Source organism: Sinocyclocheilus grahami, unplaced genomic scaffold, assembly GCF_001515645.1.
Source record: "Sinocyclocheilus grahami isolate Dianchi unplaced genomic scaffold, SAMN03320097.WGS_v1.1 scaffold74.1, whole genome shotgun sequence".
Classification (NCBI taxonomy): Eukaryota; Metazoa; Chordata; class Actinopteri; order Cypriniformes; family Cyprinidae; genus Sinocyclocheilus; species Sinocyclocheilus grahami.
Window position 1 is genome coordinate 1,334,425 of NW_015505253.1, and position 17,372 is coordinate 1,351,796.

General features: G+C 36.3%; 1 protein-coding gene across 1 annotated transcript in view; it reads left to right on the forward strand.

Annotated features, from left to right (window-relative positions):
• Positions 1-17,372, forward strand: part of LOC107585779 (roundabout, axon guidance receptor, homolog 2 (Drosophila)) — a 360,609-nt gene that overhangs the window by 266,317 nt on the left and 76,920 nt on the right. The window contains exons 3-5 of the mRNA XM_016272927.1: positions 12,247-12,404; positions 13,211-13,331; positions 13,697-13,835. Coding sequence (XP_016128413.1) covers positions 12,247-12,404; positions 13,211-13,331; positions 13,697-13,835 — 418 coding nt within the window. The remainder of the gene's footprint in view (positions 1-12,246; positions 12,405-13,210; positions 13,332-13,696; positions 13,836-17,372) is intronic.

Below are 17,372 nucleotides of genomic sequence, written 5' to 3' on the forward strand. Positions count from 1 at the left end.
TATATATATATATATATATATATATATATATATATGTATGTATTTAACATGTAACATTTCAAATTGTGATTTTGAACTTTTCACATTAACCACAGAAGGGCTCTTCGATTTTTCTCACCCCATCTCCTCTTCTTATCAGTGAATGCTCAATCTGTCAGCCACAGTCATGGAGGTCATTAGCGCTGGAAGAGAATGAGATGATGATGAAAAGTAATGATGCTAAATAACAGACCCTCGTCAATAGATAATGAGAGATCACTCTATCAGTCTCGTTGTGGCTGTAACCGCTACAGCTCAAGTTGTATCTTATACTCTCCTCTCTTTACAGATTCTGAGATATTTACTATCGAAGCAGGAAACATGCACACGCTTCATCTCGTTGTCAGTTTTCAGGAGCCTGGCTTTATTGAATTATCACTAACAGTGGGTAGATTAGTATTGATGTGGTGTTTTTTCTGTGGCTGATGTTAATAGCATTCTATAGGAGGTCACTAACTAAATTGGCTCTGCCATTTAATTATAATGTGGAATCTGAAAACAAGGGAAAGCCGTGTGAATTCAGAAGCGCTCTGATACGCGACTCAGCAGGAAGTTCTCAGTGGGTGGTGGTTGAAAATGTGCTGATCTGGTAGAATTGCTCCAGCTACAATAATCACATGCAATGAAATAAAATGGCATGGAAAAGCATTATACCTGTAGCTCATCCAGAATTTAGTCTGACGTTTAAATAAATGACAAAGTCTGGTCCACAGTTTATCTTATTCTGGTCAAGACCTGCTCATTTAGATAGCTTGACTGACATGTAAAGTGATCAACCGCTGTTTATTTTGTTTTTATGTGCTGTTTAGAGTGGATTTTTTTGGGAAAATAATTCAAATAATGTTTCAGCTGACTCTGTATTTGATTATACAGGAAGAAAAATGTAGTAGAAAATGTGTAGAATATTTAATCTAAAACTTTTTAAATGTATTTCTTTATTTATTTTTAAGATTTAACTGCACTAATATGACATCACAACCTAGTGAATATTTAACGCTAAATTGAATTAAACATTTTTAATGTTTAAATTATTTGTCTTCATTAGTACTGTCAAACGATTATTAATCGCGATTAATCAATTTTTAATTAATCAATTAATTAATTTTTGTTTACATATGTGTGTACTGTGTATATTTATTATATATATATATATATATATATATATATATATATATATATATATAAACACACATGCAGTATATATATTTTAAATATTTGCATGTTTATCCATTTATATATTTATATTCTTATATTTTATATTATATATAAATGTATTTAATATATAAACATTACATATTTTTCTTAAATATATACATGCATGTGTTTGTATTTATATATACATAATAAATATACACAGTACACACACATTATTTTATTTTGGATGCGATTAATCACGATTAATCGTTTGACAGCACTAGTCTTCATGCATGTTTATTTTTTACCTGTTTTGTCCTTGCAGAAATGAAAATGGTGCTTTTATGTTCAAAGGTAACATTTTATCAGAACATTGAAAACATAAAACTGTGTTTGCAACCCATTTTACTTCTGTAATGTCATGATTTTATCAAGATTGATTGGATCATTGGCATAAAAGTGGGCTTTACAAACCAGAATAGAGTCAGGTGGTTGGAGGTGTAAAAAGTCTGAATTTCAGAACAAAGACATTTTTTGTCAGAATAATGTGCATTTATGAATTGCTCACAATATTACCAGTAAAATACATTAAAGGGAAAGTTTTTCATCCAAAAATGAAAGCTATATAATTTACTTTGTTACAAACCTGTATGAGTTTCTTCCTAATTGAACCTAATTGAGTTCCTGATTAGGTTCCTAATTGAACCTAATTGAGTTCCTGGTCCTAATTGAATTTCATACTGTTTTTTTTTTCCTCTATGCTATGGAAATCAATGGAAACCAGCACCTTTGGTTACCAGCATTCTTTAAAATATATATTTTTGTGTGTGTGTGTGTATGTGTTCAACAGAAGAAATCAATTTATACAGGTTTGCAACAACATGATTTTTGGTTATTTTAAGAATGTAAATAGTGTCCATCAGGTACCAATGTCTGCTATGCAGTGGAGCCTTTTCCAGAGATGGATGCTTGCAAGTTTGTGGAGGGCACCCTGCTGCATTTGCATGACAATATAAGTGAACATACCACCAGGCACACACATTTCGGTACCATAGGGGGGCCGTTCCACAGCTAAACTCTGAATCAGACCGTTCTGTCAGATCTGACTGATGGTTCTCACTAAAACATGTTTTGGAACTAGATCCGCTGCTGTATACAAAGAGCAGCAGCACTCTGAATGCAACAGAAGATCCGTTCCCACTGCATTGCGGCAACCAGCCAATTACATCCAGACAAACACAATTACCTCCCGCAGTCTCTGATCCAATTAACAGCAAGAGCATGGTACAAATGACTCAGTGTGGTGTGGAAAGGGTCATATGTGGCTTTGTCTCATCATGTGTGTTTATCTCTACTTTGTGGAGCAGTTCAGACCCAGGCTAATTGTACAGAAAGCAGGCCAGATATCTTTAAGGATTGTGAGAAACCGTTGCAGACAGAAAGAAACATCTGTTAAGAAGGCACCAGGTGTGTTTTGATGTGCTGTGAGCTGTGTGATGTACAAGGATGTGTAGGTTTATATAAGCTGTTCTGACAATAAGACTTCAGTCTTTTGTTGGATGTGATGCAAAGCAAGAGATAAAACTCCGTCACTGGTGCTGGAATAATGTTCTTCTGTTTTCCATCTCAACTCGCTGTGCATGTGTGTGTGTTTGATGAGCTGTGGCTAATGTTGAAAAGATGCTGAGTTTGCAAACGTACCAATGAATTTATTTCAAGTGTTTAGCTGTAAAGGGTTAGCAGCGCACTGTCTGTTTTCTTTCTCTCTTTTGCTTTGGTTCATTTAAGCTGAAGGTCCATTAATCTCGTCCTCCGATGCTACACACACGTGCAACTCGGCCACAAATGACTGCAGAAAGATGCTCAGAATGTTCACATATCGCATTTCCTCATCTAATTCACTTTTTCCAGGCACACACGCACCGGCTTCTTTCCATCTATTCATGGCACAGACTGCTGTAAAGGTCATCAGCATATCCAGTGTAATTTTCACTCTTCCTCTTCTGTTAAGATCCATAAAACCATCAATAAATCATGTTTAACGTCAGTGTGAGAGCTGAGAGCTGACTTAGATTTAACACCAGACCTCTGTTAGTTCTCTCTCTCACTCTCTCTCTCGCTCTCTCTCTCTCTATAGATAGATAGATAGATAGATAGATATAGGTAATGTCATTGTGAGTTGAACACACACATCTCACTCAAAGGCTCAGCACTGGTTCATTAATGTGGCATCTCCAGCAGAGAGTTTAATTAAACAAGGGACGCAGTTGATATGAGACACCTTTTCACAAACCACCATCTAGTTCAATTAACTGCAGCAAAGCATTAAAGTCGAAGACTGCAATCAGTGCAAACGACACAGATTCTCTTTTAGCCCCATTGTGTCTGTGCGTGTGGATGTGCGTGTTGCACAGAAGTGAAACTGTTAGCCTGAATGACGTTCTATTGAACACCAGCATTAGGCCTCTTCGCGGAGCTCCACAGTAGGGCTCATGTTACGTTGCTAAGGTCAGCCTACAATGTCAAATCCTGAAGCTTCAGGATCTGTTTCTGAAAGGAATAGTTCATGCAAAAATAAAAATAGGCTTTGTTTCTTCCTCAGACTTTGAGAAATTTAGCATTGCCTCACTTGGAGTATGGACTCATGTTTTGGCTGGAAGCAAAGGTTTAAAATTAAAACATCTTATGGATGGATTTGTTTCTTATAAATATGCAGCTTTTCACTTCACAGGACATTAATTGATGAACTGGAGTGGTGTGGATTACTTGTGGATTAATATGATGTTTTTATCAGCTGTTTGGACTCTTATTCTGACGGCACCCATTCACAACAGTGGATCCATTGGTGAGCAACTGATGTAATGCTGAATTTCTACAAATCGGTTCAGATAAAGAAACAAACTCATCTACATCTTGGATTACCTGAGGGTGAATACATAATCAGCATATTTTTATTTTTGTGTTAAATAGTCCTTTAATTAAAGATGACAGAAAATGTGTTTTAGATATTTTATGGGAAATTCACATTTTATTTTGCATAAACGCATGACTGTAATTTCCATCTGCTAAATGCGTAGTTGTAGATTTTTTTTCAGTGCTATTTAATGGAAAAATCCTTAATTGGCATATGAGAAGTCGCAAATTAAATTTCTCTCTTACTGGATGTAGCTCACACTGTTACTGTATTGAAATGTTGTGTTTGCTTGTGTGAATGTGTTTTCACAATGCAGCTGGCTTCTGTCACACCCAGCAGAGTTTGCGTCACAGTGCATCACTTCCACATGAATGAATCCCACCAAAACACATTGCATGAAAAAAGTCCAAGCATGATGGAAAAATAGCTAATAGGTCATAGTTTTACCTTATGCTATTCCTTGTCTTCTTGCAACTGTTCCTTTAGGGATGGAGAGAAGCTTTGAAAGGGAGAGAAAGAGATTGATTTCAGCCCATTTCCAGTCTAAACCCCACTCATCTGAAGTGACATGTCTCTGCTAAAACCATGCAGGCAGAGGGAAAATCCAAAAGGCAGCCATGCTAAAATTACCTCTGACCCACAAAGATATATATATATATATATATCCATAGAAAGAGATAGAGATAGTATAAATTGACCACAGCTCTGATACGAAAGAGTTCCCCAAGGATGTTTTTCATGACGTTTCCCCATCTTGACATACTAAATAAAGAGCAGGAGAAAGGATGGAGCAGAGGGAGATCTCAGGAAAGCCATCTTTTCAGTCACACACAAATAGACCAAATGAAAAGTTCAGCACCTTCTCAAGCGATGGAGATCTTTGATATCTGTGGAATAAGGAACAGCCTTCATTTTATTAATCTTTCCCTCTTTCTCGCTTGCTCTCTCCTTTGGAAGTTCGTGTGAATCCGAAGCGTGTAGAAATAGTAGATGAGCTTCGAAGGAGGGAGAGGGTTTGGCTTTTGATCAGGCGTTCGCTGTAGCAGGTTTCTCACCGCGCCGCCAAGGCTTCAAAACTCAGGAGTTGTTCGTTACGGTGGATCAGGCTCACGGTACGGCTGCTGGAACTTTCTTTGGAACACGTGGGTGGCTTTTGAAGTGTCTGACGATCTGCGGTGTGTGTGGATCACGCTGTTTGCAGCTGGAAAACCAGTTTAGTCCAGTATAAGTTTCCATGGTGATTAGTGCTGGTCCAGCTAGCTTACCTCTGCTGCTCACCAGTAAAGCATGTTATTTACTCTTGACCCTGTTTTTTTTCTTTTCTTTTTTTCTTTCGTCTTCTTACCTCCTTGGTAATGGATGGATGGATGGGCTAATAGATGAACAGACAGACAGATAAACAGGGATGGATGGATGGATGGGCTAATAGATGAACAGACAGATAAAGATGGATGGATGGATGGATAGATAGAAAGATAGATCCACTGGGTCTCTATTCTCTGCAGCTGGTCAGGGTGTCATTTTAACACAGGAAAATGGAGACATTTGGCATCTCTTACAGACCCTGAAGTGCCTCCTTAAATGATTTTTTGGAAGGAAATGTGTCTTTAGTTATGAGGGGTGTTTAATTACCGAGTCACAGTGAAAATTAGCCACCTAGTGTCTGTGTGTATTATGCAAATGAATGCTGTTTTCAGATACAATTAAGTGATTAGAAAGCCGTCATTCTCTTTTTTTTATCCCCTTCTCTCATCATTCCTCTCTTCTTCTCCCCATCTTCCTCGTTTTGTCTTTGCTTTTCAGCAATATCACAGTAATGAAGCTATTACTTTGAGTGAATTTTAATGAGTTTTTAGCTAACATTTTAATGAGCTATACATTACCATAAAGCCTGGGATTAGGCTAAATTGAATTTGGGAAGTGCACGTAGAGGACAGAGCAATGAGCAGAGAGGTTCATTAAGAGTTAATTATATTGTTTGTGATGAGCTTGTGTTCCGGAGCCAAGGGTCCAGTCGGAGGCGTTAGCATGGGGCGGAAGTCATTAGCGGGTTGGCTAGCGGCAGTCTTGTTAACGGTGGAGGTGAAGCTTTTGAAGGTGAGAGGTTGCCAGTACATACACCTCCATTTGACCTTCTGTTTTTTTGTAAAATTAAGCTAATTATACAGTAATTGCAACATTGTAACCCTAAACGTTGACTGTTTTACATGGGCACTGAAACAAATTTGGTGTAGCAACTATTTTGACTCAGAAATTGCTAATACATTTCTCAAACAATTACAGAGAAATAGCAAGTGGAATAAATATTTTCTTGTAAAACACCTCTAATAATCTTTTATTTTCTTAAAAAAAATACAGCATATAGAAACACAGTTAATTTATTCACTTTTTCAAACCGTTTTTCTTATGCATGTTTTCTTATTTTACCACTTTATAAAGAATAGTTCATAAAAAAAATTAAAATCTAGGATGGATGGATGGATGGATGGATGGAAGGATGGATAGATAGATACTAAATAACAAGTAACACACAGAATGCAAACATGAAAATATAAAGTACAAAGATTGAAATAGTACTTTCTTGTAAAAAAAAAAAAAACCTCCAGTGATTTTTGTTTTATTTACAAGTTATGTTTGTTTGTTTGTTCGTTCGTTAATTCATTCATTCATTTTTACAGTCCATCAAACAAAATACAAGAAATTGTCATTATTTTACATGTAATTGTGATTAACCTGTAGCTTTCAAGCTTTAAAAACTACACAAAGGACTATTTTCTTATTGAAAGTAAGTAAAACAGTTTTGGAGTGGCATTAGGATTGAGTAAACAATGACTGAAGCATCATAGGTGAACTGTCCCTTTAAGAGCATAAACCCTGACAGACTCTCTTTTCGTCCCTGCTCACATATAAAACATGTTTGTACATGAATGGACAGTTAAAAAGTGCTGTGACAGAGATTCTCAGTAGATTTTGTACTAGAGAGAATATTGAGTGTGTCTGTGGGATAGAGGCAGCAATGTTTGTGCAGCTGTTAATGCTACGCTAGTATTTATAGCATTTAGAGAGGAGGAGGGTGAAGATGATGATGTTGATGAAGGCAAGAAATGTGTGTGTCTGTGTGTGTGTCTGTGTGTGTGTGTGTGTGTGTGTGTGTGTCTGTGTGTGTCTGGAGGGCTTTATTTGCAGTGTGAGGGTGTGTAGATGGGGTTTGCAGGGGTCACTGGGGCTCGAGCTCATAACAGGACTGATATACCCTGCAAACAAATAGAACAGCTTTCTTACCCACTATGGACTGGGACACATTTTCACATTACTCTTGCGTGTAACTCACACACACACACACACACACACACAGGCATGTATACGCACAGAGCCAGGGGCAGCGTGGAGAAAAAAAAGTGCTATTTCTCTCAAAGTGACATATTTACACTCTTTCATGCGAGAGCCACATTAGACACAGCATCAGCTGTAGTGAACACTTTTGAGAGGCACTCAAATGAAATGCTATCACTGCTTATAGCATGCTGGGAAAACACTCATATGTCCACAGTTATTTTCTGTACCTCTCTCTCTCTCTCTCGATCAGTATGTTGTTGTTATAAAGTGCAGTAGGAGTGTGATATTGCTCTAGGCCAGTTCTGTGCTGTAATCCCACTGCGTTCTGACCTTTGCTGGCTCTGATGCAGACACAAGCTACCAGCACTGCAGTGCATAATGGGTAAAAACAAGCTGATTAATATGCACACATTACCATATTATCCACTCCACAGGTCTGTGTGTGTGGTCTTGCCAATTTATTTTTAAATAATTTGATCAGTATTTTATTTCTGTAAGTCCGGTATGTAAAATTATATTATATTATATTATATTATATTATATTATATTATATTATATATTGTTAACATGTATTATTTTAAAACGGATTATTTTTATTTAATGTACAATTATATTATATTATATTATATTAATAATTTACTACTTGGAATTTACATTTTTAATTATAAAATTATTATAAAACTGTAATTAATAAATTATATAATTTAAATTAAAAAAATATTTTTATTATGGATGGATGAGGTTAACTGTAAAAAATGTGACAATTATAAAACTATTTTAAGATTACAAAAGACTTTAACAATTTAAAAATTGTTCTTTTATACAATTCTAAGTGTTATATAATTAAAGGTGCAGTAGGAGATCTTGGAAAATGCTAACTTTAGCCTGATAGCACTGAAAGCGAACATACCACCCTCCAAAGCCACGCCCCCTGAACGCATATATGCTCACAGACCAGAATACCAGAGACAACATTACTACAATAGGCTACATCAGTGGTTCCCAATTCCAGTCCTCGGAACCGGAGGCCAAAAAATTAAGGGTTGCCAGAAGTTTTGATAGACCTGATATTGCGTGACTCCTAGTTGAGGGTTCCAAGTCGTCTTTTATTTCATGAAACAAATTAAAAATAACATGGCTTAGCAAACAATATGTTTGGATAATGTGTTCTTCTGGCATTCAAAATAAATGAATACGTGTGGAAAAAATCATCTCTCTTACCATGTGCTCTCTGTTCTCTGCGGTGCCTCCTCTAGCAACAATAATTGCAGCCATTTCAAGTGCAAAGCAGTTTAAGACATGCTATTTTTGGGCGTTAAATAATCACTGTAAAAAAAAAAGTTGACCTAACTCAAAAAAATAAGGCAGCTTGTCACACTCAACTTGTTAAGTTAACCCAACTAGCAACCGACAACTTAAAAACTTTATTTCATCTAATGAAGTCAGTCTACTGAGTGTTAAAAGATCTGTCAGAGCAACCAAAGATTTTTTAGCATTTAGCAATGCTAATCTTTTTTATCAATCCTCTTTCTTTTAGATTTATGTTTATTTTCAAAGCCTTCTACATGTTATGGGTAGTATTTGCCTCTTAAAACTAAAGGCAAATGTGTATGCAGAGACAAATGTATTAAACAAGTTGCAATGAGATGCACATATACAGTACCTCAGCACATGATTCTCACCATGGTGGTCATGATCAACAAATTTTAAATCAGTAAAAATATGAACTCTGATCCACATGACAGCTAACTGACAGTTACAACAGCAGCAGCAGCATAAATTAAGCAAGTAAAATTTAAAACAATGATGATATTTGAGTAATTATTAACATAAAACGTTTTCAAGCTGCAATGCATGCTGAGAACTTGTGCGATATTGTTCAATGTAAAATTGTTTGTTCAGATGACTCAATTTGAAAAGTTGGGAGAACATTTGGATATGTTGTGAACTAATACTTGAGTATCTAAGTAAGGTAAACAAAACTTTCGTTAGCGACGTGTTTAGAGTATTTTCTGTTCACACAAAAAATTTAACTGTCTTCTACTAAAAAATTCTTTGTTCAGGCTACTTTTTTTACATTAGTAGAACTTTTCGAAAGTTGGATTTTTTACAGTGTGACGCAAACTTTAGTAAATCTCATTGCGTGATTCATTTGAATACTCTCCTCCCATAAATTTTACGTCTGAAAAGGGAAACTCCAACAAATGCATATTCAATAAGTTCAGGCGCACACATAACTCTGTCCACGCCTTTTCAGCGCCCATTCCTCACTGTGCGTCATTAGTAAAACCTGACAGTACTATTTTAACGCCAAAAGACGGTTTGCGCTGACACAAGTTATTAGTAAAACTGGCCCTATAAAGCAGCAGTACGTAAGTCATATAAGATATTTTAGGCTGTAGTACAATCTCAGAGCACATTTACAATCTTGTTACAAGGATTTGCTGTTTTTTATATGTATAAGGTGCCGAACATGTAGCAAGAAATAAAGAAAAGACACTGGAATATCGGGCCCTTTAATTGCCTTTGGCATTGACTATATCTGACAACTCCAAACACACTTAAGTACAAAGTAGCATCTGTCCTTTTTTTAATGATCCTCTTGGCTTCCTTCCATTGCATCATCTCCTGTTACACTTTTCCACTGCAAACCCTTAACTTCGCTCCAAAAGTTTTGAAATATAGCCAAAGAAACTGCAAAGTTGCCAATGTTAGCCCAAAAAAACACCCCCTCCACCTCTACCAGCCGTCCTCCAGGAGGAAGTGAAGGAGGGTGGTGGAGGAATATTCGGCATATAAACCTCTCCTTTAGCCTCCAGCCTGACAGACAGATGCTGCTCTCGCTAGCATGCGGGGGAGGGAGACGAACAATACATAAATATTAATCAGATGGAAGATCGAGAGGCTCATCGTACCCGGAGAGAGAGAAAGAGACATGTAAGAGAGCTGAAAGTCGAGGCTTTTGGAAGGATGAAAATGTAATTATGCGTATTGAATGTCTGTATATGGCCTGAGGCCAGAAAAAGTCATGAAGTTAAGAAATGTAAAATTACACATGCACAGCGCTTTGTCTTTCTTTACAGCGTTATACTCATTTGAACAAATCACCAACTCTAAGTATTAAACTTCAGCATGTAACTTGCCCTTGAGTGATCTGAAATAATGCAGTGTGCTGTTACTTTTTCAAGTGATTGAAAAAAAAGTCACAGACTTGAGTTGAAGGACTGGAGCTGTATCTAAGAGACCAGAATATCATACAGACTTGTTAGTGTGCTCTTTGGGCAATAACCTAACAACCTAGCAACCGTCCAGAATGCCCTAGCAACTGCACTGCAAAACGTTAGAAACTGCTCGAAACACCTTAGCAACTCTATGGCATGTTTAATGCAGGGATGTACCACTGACACTGTAATATGAAAATATCAAAATCTAGTGGTTTGTTTAATAATAATGTAATTTATTTTGACAAAATGTAATGTTATTTGTAGAAATGTTTTCCACATTTTTCTTTACTGTCAGTGTGTAAAAAATGATTTCATAAAATAAGTACTAATAAATATAATAATAATAATAATTATTATTATTATTATATTTGTCACATTAATATACCATTCAACTCATGTTAGAGTTTGAACAGCTTTAAACGTGACTTTTCCAATCATATTCTTGAGTCTGAGTGCTCTTTTTCATAGTTATTATTAAATCACTTTAAAGTCATTATCTGATTCATAAATCTTAGCTAAGACAAATCGAGATAATTTTTCTCTATTAACGCATTATCAGTTGACAGATCTATCCTTTTGTCTCTTACAGGTCAGCGCTAGAGTATAATTACCCAACTCATTTATTAATAAAGTGCTGTTGATGAATGTGAAGATGTGTACAGGTGTGTTTAGTCATTCATTGCATTTATTCATTACTGATAATTGGGTGATCTCATGTATGTTTTTGCTGTCGAGTTTATTGCTACATTAGTCATGGCCAGAGGCATAGCTGGTGATGAAAGTGTGAGCACGGGTGATTAGTTGGCACAGATTTACCCGCCCACCCACCGACTGTGTGTTTTTTCTCTATTAACGCATTATCAGTTGACAGATCTATCCTTTTGTCTCTTACAGGTCAGCGCTAGAGTATAATTACCCAACTCATTTATTAATAAAGTGCTGTTGATGAATGTGAAGATGTGTACAGGTGTGTTTAGTCATTCATTGCATTTATTCATTACTGATAATTGGGTGACCTCATGTATGTTTTTGCTGTCGAGTTTATTGCTACATTAGTCATGGCCAGAGGCATAGCTGGTGATGAAAGTGTGAGCACGGGTGATTAGTTGGCACAGATTTAGTGTGTGTGTGTGTGTGTTGCCGTTCATTCCTTCATCTGCTCCACGCATATGAGTGACACAGAGCTGGAGGGCACAATATGTCTTCCCTCACTCTGTTTGTTCTCCTGTCTCGATAGGGAACACCATTAAGTCCAATTAAGTTTTCCTTGTAGTCACCCTATCAAATAAAACTCATACACACCCTCCTGTAGACGGGTGCCTTCATACGCAGCGTGATTTACTGTGTCTGGCATTCCCGTGACCTAAAATACTTAACAGAACTTTCGAACAGGTGTCTCTCCTCACCCCTGTTGAATGGGAGCTAACATTTGAACACTGCTGGAGCGTGTTAACGTTTTAGAGGACTTAATGAAATGACATCTGTTTCAGCAACAAAAGAACATTTATTTGTGCCTCGGGGATTGTAAGCATGACTAAATTTGCAAATGGTTAAAAACGAGCTAATCTTCCTCTCTCTCTCTCTCTCTCTCTCTTTCAGTGTTACGTGATGATTTCAGACAGAACCCTACGGATGTGGTGGTGGCTGCTGGAGAGCCGGCCATCCTGGAGTGCGTTCCCCCTCGTGGACACCCGGAACCCACCATCTACTGGAAGAAAGACAAAGTACGAATCGATGAGAAGGATGACAGGATCAAGGTGAGAAATGGAGACTATTCATATTTAGGGTTGCAAAGAGCTGAAATTTTTCTGAGAAGTTTACAAAAAATCCAGGAAGGTGTCCAAAAATCCTGGAATGTTTCTGGAAATTTTCCTAGAAATCTTCTGCCTCTTTTCAACCCTATTCATATTCAGTTTGTTTGTATGGATTTTATTGTTTTTGTTTTATTTTATTATTTAAAAAATATTATAAATGTTATAAATTATTTACATTTTTATTTAAAAAATCAAACAAAAGCCTTTAAATTCACTTGCTTGCTTGTGCAAGAAAAAAAATTAACATTTATGTATTTTGTTACACTTATATGGGTTTTGCTTTGTTGTCTTGTTTTGTTTTGTTCTCTAAAGCCCTTGTTTTGTTTTGTTTTGTTTTGTTTTGTTTTGTTTTGTTTTGTTTTGTTTTGTTTTGTTTTTTGCGGCATTCACTTGCTAAAAATTTTGCAAGACCAAACAAAAAATAAAAAATTCAAAACCAAAACGTTTTTTCTTTTAAGGCAAAAACATTTGGTCTACAAAGTTGTATTGTTCAAAGATAAATGTTTCTAAACGTATTGACACTTTTTTGCAACAAAGAAAGCTTTATTTGAGGTGTGGAATGGTGGGTAATGATCTAGCTTTGAATCTTGAACATTAAAGGTTCAAAACCAGCAAAAGGTGAATCATAAACCACATCTATTTTGCCCTTGAGCAAGGCATTTAACTTCAGGTAGCTCCACAGAGAGTGCTGCAGTAACTTATCGCATGAGTTGTCACAGAAACTGTAACGTTCCTGTCTTCCCCTTCAGATCCGTGGAGGGAAGCTGATGATCTCCAACACGAGGAAAAGTGACGCTGGCATGTACATCTGCGTGGGGACCAACATGGTCGGCGAGAGAGACAGTGAGACGGCCCAGGTCACCGTGTTCGGTATGTGCCAACTATAGTCTGACATTTCTAAACCACAAAAAAAGTCTTAAAATATCAACAAATATTTGAGTCATGCTCTGAAAATGTTTAGCATCTCAGCTCATAGTTGATGCTTTTGTAAACAAGCAAGTTGGAAAGATTTTTCCCGCATGAGAGAATGTGTCATGTTTAATTCCTCTATTATGCTTGTGTCTTCACGTTAGTCATAAAACATGCTGGAACACAAAAGCGTATGATACACTTACACAATACCACAAATCCCTGTGAGAGCTTCTGTTCGGGATCTGTGACTCGACGCTGAGTCACGGCGAGTGAATGAGGTCTCCGCATCCCTTATGTCCTTTTCTCGTCTGCTTGTCTTTCAGAGAGGCCCACGTTCCTACGACGACCCATTAACCAGGTGGTTCTGGAGGAGGAGGCAGTGGAGTTTCGCTGTCAGGTGCAGGGAGACCCGCAGCCTACCATCCGCTGGAAAAAAGACGAAATTGATGTCCCCCGTGGGAGGTGAGATGGGGACACGCTGGCAGAGACGTCTGCCAATCTAAAGCATTATTTCAAACGTCTGCTCCCACAGCCATAAAAGCCGTCTGTGATGTAGGTGTTGCTCCATGCTGAGGCATTGTCAGAAACACATCAGCTCCGTCGTGAGGCCCCCTGCAGATAATATAAGCCAGAGCTGCGTCGTGGGCCTCAGTGGTTGTGTTCTTTTGCTCCGTGCTGAGGCCCTGAGGTAAAGACAGGTGAGGCTGCAGGTGGACTGGCATGGCAAAAGAGATGTTACGAACCCTCAGGCCTCTTCATTCAAACTGGGATGGTGAGATAAAGAGAGGGCGCGAGGATGAGAACGCTTTTGACAAAGATCATCCTTTCGGCCATACAAAAAAATGTTTAGTCATGGACCAGATACATTGTGTCAAAAGCAATAAATCTGGGATTGAATTCATAAAAAACACAAGATAAGATGGGAAATGATCATAGGGCTGAGAAAGGATACCAATTTTCATTTGACTCTTTTTATTCTGTTAATATTTTACTCATTGTACTCTTAAAAAGTACTATGGTGTGTTATTATTATTATTTTTTAATTAAAATCTGAATTATTTTATACACTTTTTATCATACAATTTTAGGGTCAGGTTTTGTTTATTTATTTTTTTATTAATACTTTTATTTAGCAGGGATGCATAAAACTGACAGTAAAGACATTTCAAATCTGTTATATAGAAATATTTCTATTTCAAATAAATGCTGTTCTTTTGAAATTTCTATTCATCAAAGAATCCTGAAAAGAAAAAAAATATATTATATTATATATTACAGAAAAATATTAAGCACAACCTTTTTTTCAATTTTGATAATAATAATAAATATTTTCTGAGCACCAAATAAGCATAATTAGAATGATTTCTGCCTTTATTTATTATTTGAATTGTTTAGTCACATTTATATGGATTTTTAATTTTTTTTTTGCAAATCTCTTGTAAATATAAAGATTTAAGATCTATAACAAAGTTAACTTGCTAAAAAGTTCACTTGTTAAATCAGCATATTAAATATATTTCAGAATATTACTGTTTTGCTGTATTTTTTACTAAATGCTTGTTATTTAATTATTCTTCAAACAATACAATGGTACATGTTCAAAAACACAGTATTACCACTGTACCTTTTTCAAAACCCATAATAAAGCCATGGCACTTTTTTGTAAGTGTATTATTTGATGAAATATTCAGAAAGTCAAGTATTAAAAATAAATATGCAGCATCAGCGATTGAGATGGTTCCAAACAAGGATGTGAGCAGCGCTTGTGTTTTTTGAGTGCTATCATGCCATGTTTGTTTGTCTGTGTCTGTGATATTGCACAGGTCACCAGGCCACATGCTCTCACAAGCACGCAGACAAAATAAACCGTCCCGTCTGTGTACTTTTCCCACATTCTCCATATCTACACAGATTTCAAATTATTTCTTAAAAGTCACTTTTTATTGTTGTTTTCATTGTTTTGCACTACAAATCATGTCAGAATATGTACTGTAGTATGGGCAGAACTACTGTGTTTGAATTTGTATCAATTTTTTGCAGGGTTTTGTAATTAATTACAACTGAAACTAAAATTAAAACCATTGAAAAGACATTTTGATTACTTGAAATAAAATAAGCATTAGCTGAAATAGAATAAATTATTGAAAAAAATAAAAAATGTTTCAGCTAGTTGCCAACATTGGCAAAAAAAAAAAAAAAAAAAAACAACAACAAAAAAAAAAAAATATATATATATATATATACACACACACACACAAAATTACTAAAACTTTAAAATGAAAACAGAAAATATCTAAAAAAAATGGATTCAAACTATTAATGAAAACTATAATATAATTTCAGTGATACTAAAGTAACACTGGTTTATTTTTAGTCCATTTGTCATAATTATATTATGTCCTGATAGTGTCCTATTGCTAAGCTTAATAAATTCATAAAGGTTAAGATATAATTACTTTACCATGTTCCTTTCATCAGATCACAAATGTCGTTCTGTGCATTTCCATGAAGACTTTTCTAAGTTTATTAGTTTTGTAAGAAACAAATAGATAAATCTACATTATTCAGCTGTCAGTTAAAACACACATAGTAATTAATTCAGCGAGTGTTACAATCAGTGTATCTGTCAGGTAATAATTCAACTTGCTGCTTCTCTTTTCTTTCCAAGAAGCATATCGAGAAATTAATTAGGTTTTGAGAAAGAAACAATGACAATCTAATAATTAAATAACTCACAGTCTCGCAGACATAATTACCACAAGACCCAGCCTAGACAAAACATGTGTCTCGTCGTCTTATTTTATTTCCCCTCTCTGAAGCGGCAGATTATTTTAATTTTGACATTCTCAGCCGTCGCCCGTCATGCAGAGTCACTTGTATTTTCCTCATCGGCTCTCTCGCTCCTGATTATGTAGATGTCTGACTTCAAAGAGCTCGCGTATGTGGTAGATAACGGCTTGGAAACCAGTTGACCTTCAGGTTATACAATCACAGACACCCACATTCACAAAACACGTTATAGTCACATTTAATAGGTGAGAACCTTTGGAAAAGGCGTTTGATTCGACCACCAAATCTTTTTCTTGTCATGTGGAATTCTCTTACAGAATTTCACAAACTTCTGCTGCTGTCAGGATGCCTGTGCTGTTCATACAGAGATGAGATATGAAGTCATTAGCTCGTCAAAGTAACACCAGGCCATTTGGCGCAGACTTTCACAGTAACTCCGAGCTCCAAGTACAAATTAACAAGGAAAAGACACTCAAAAGCTGTGTCTGCAAATGTTTACACCCCAAATCTGTCAGGAACGCATGCTGCGTAATATGAGTGTGTGTGTTGTTTGGAGGCCGATGGAGTGTAGTGTATCCTCAGCGTTGCCCTGTTTCGTGTGTAATTGCATTCCTCTCCTAATAGAGACCAGATCCAACTCAGAGAGGAAGCACATACAGAGCGCTACTACAAGGCTCGTTTCATGCAATATTTAGTCTTAGTGGTTGAAAATATGATTTGCATCTGTTTATGTTGTTTCTTTAATCTCCGTCTCTCTCTCTCTCTCTCTCTTTTTGTGTCCAATCACATCAGACTTTGCCTCAGGCTCTGTCAGAAAGACACTTGATACATCGGAGTGTATAGCTTCTGTACAGTGTTATTCTCCTTCCGTTTTCATTCAAACAGTATCTCTTTTCTTTTCCTAAACCTGAAGTGAACCTGGACTTTGTGACCTTACATATATAATCAAAGCATGTAATATGCCCCAAAGTAGTATGGTGATGTTAGCAGTTGTAGCCGGGGAAACCAGTCTGACTGTAGCTGAAATACTGCTGAAAATTAATGTGGTTATTAATTATTATTATTTTTATTTTTTTTACCATTATGAGTGAATCTCTGGAAAATTGAGAATGGCCAAGTGATATTTCAACTCCAAAATAATTTGTCATTTTATAGTTTTATAATACATATTTTTATTATATATATATATATATATATATATATATATAT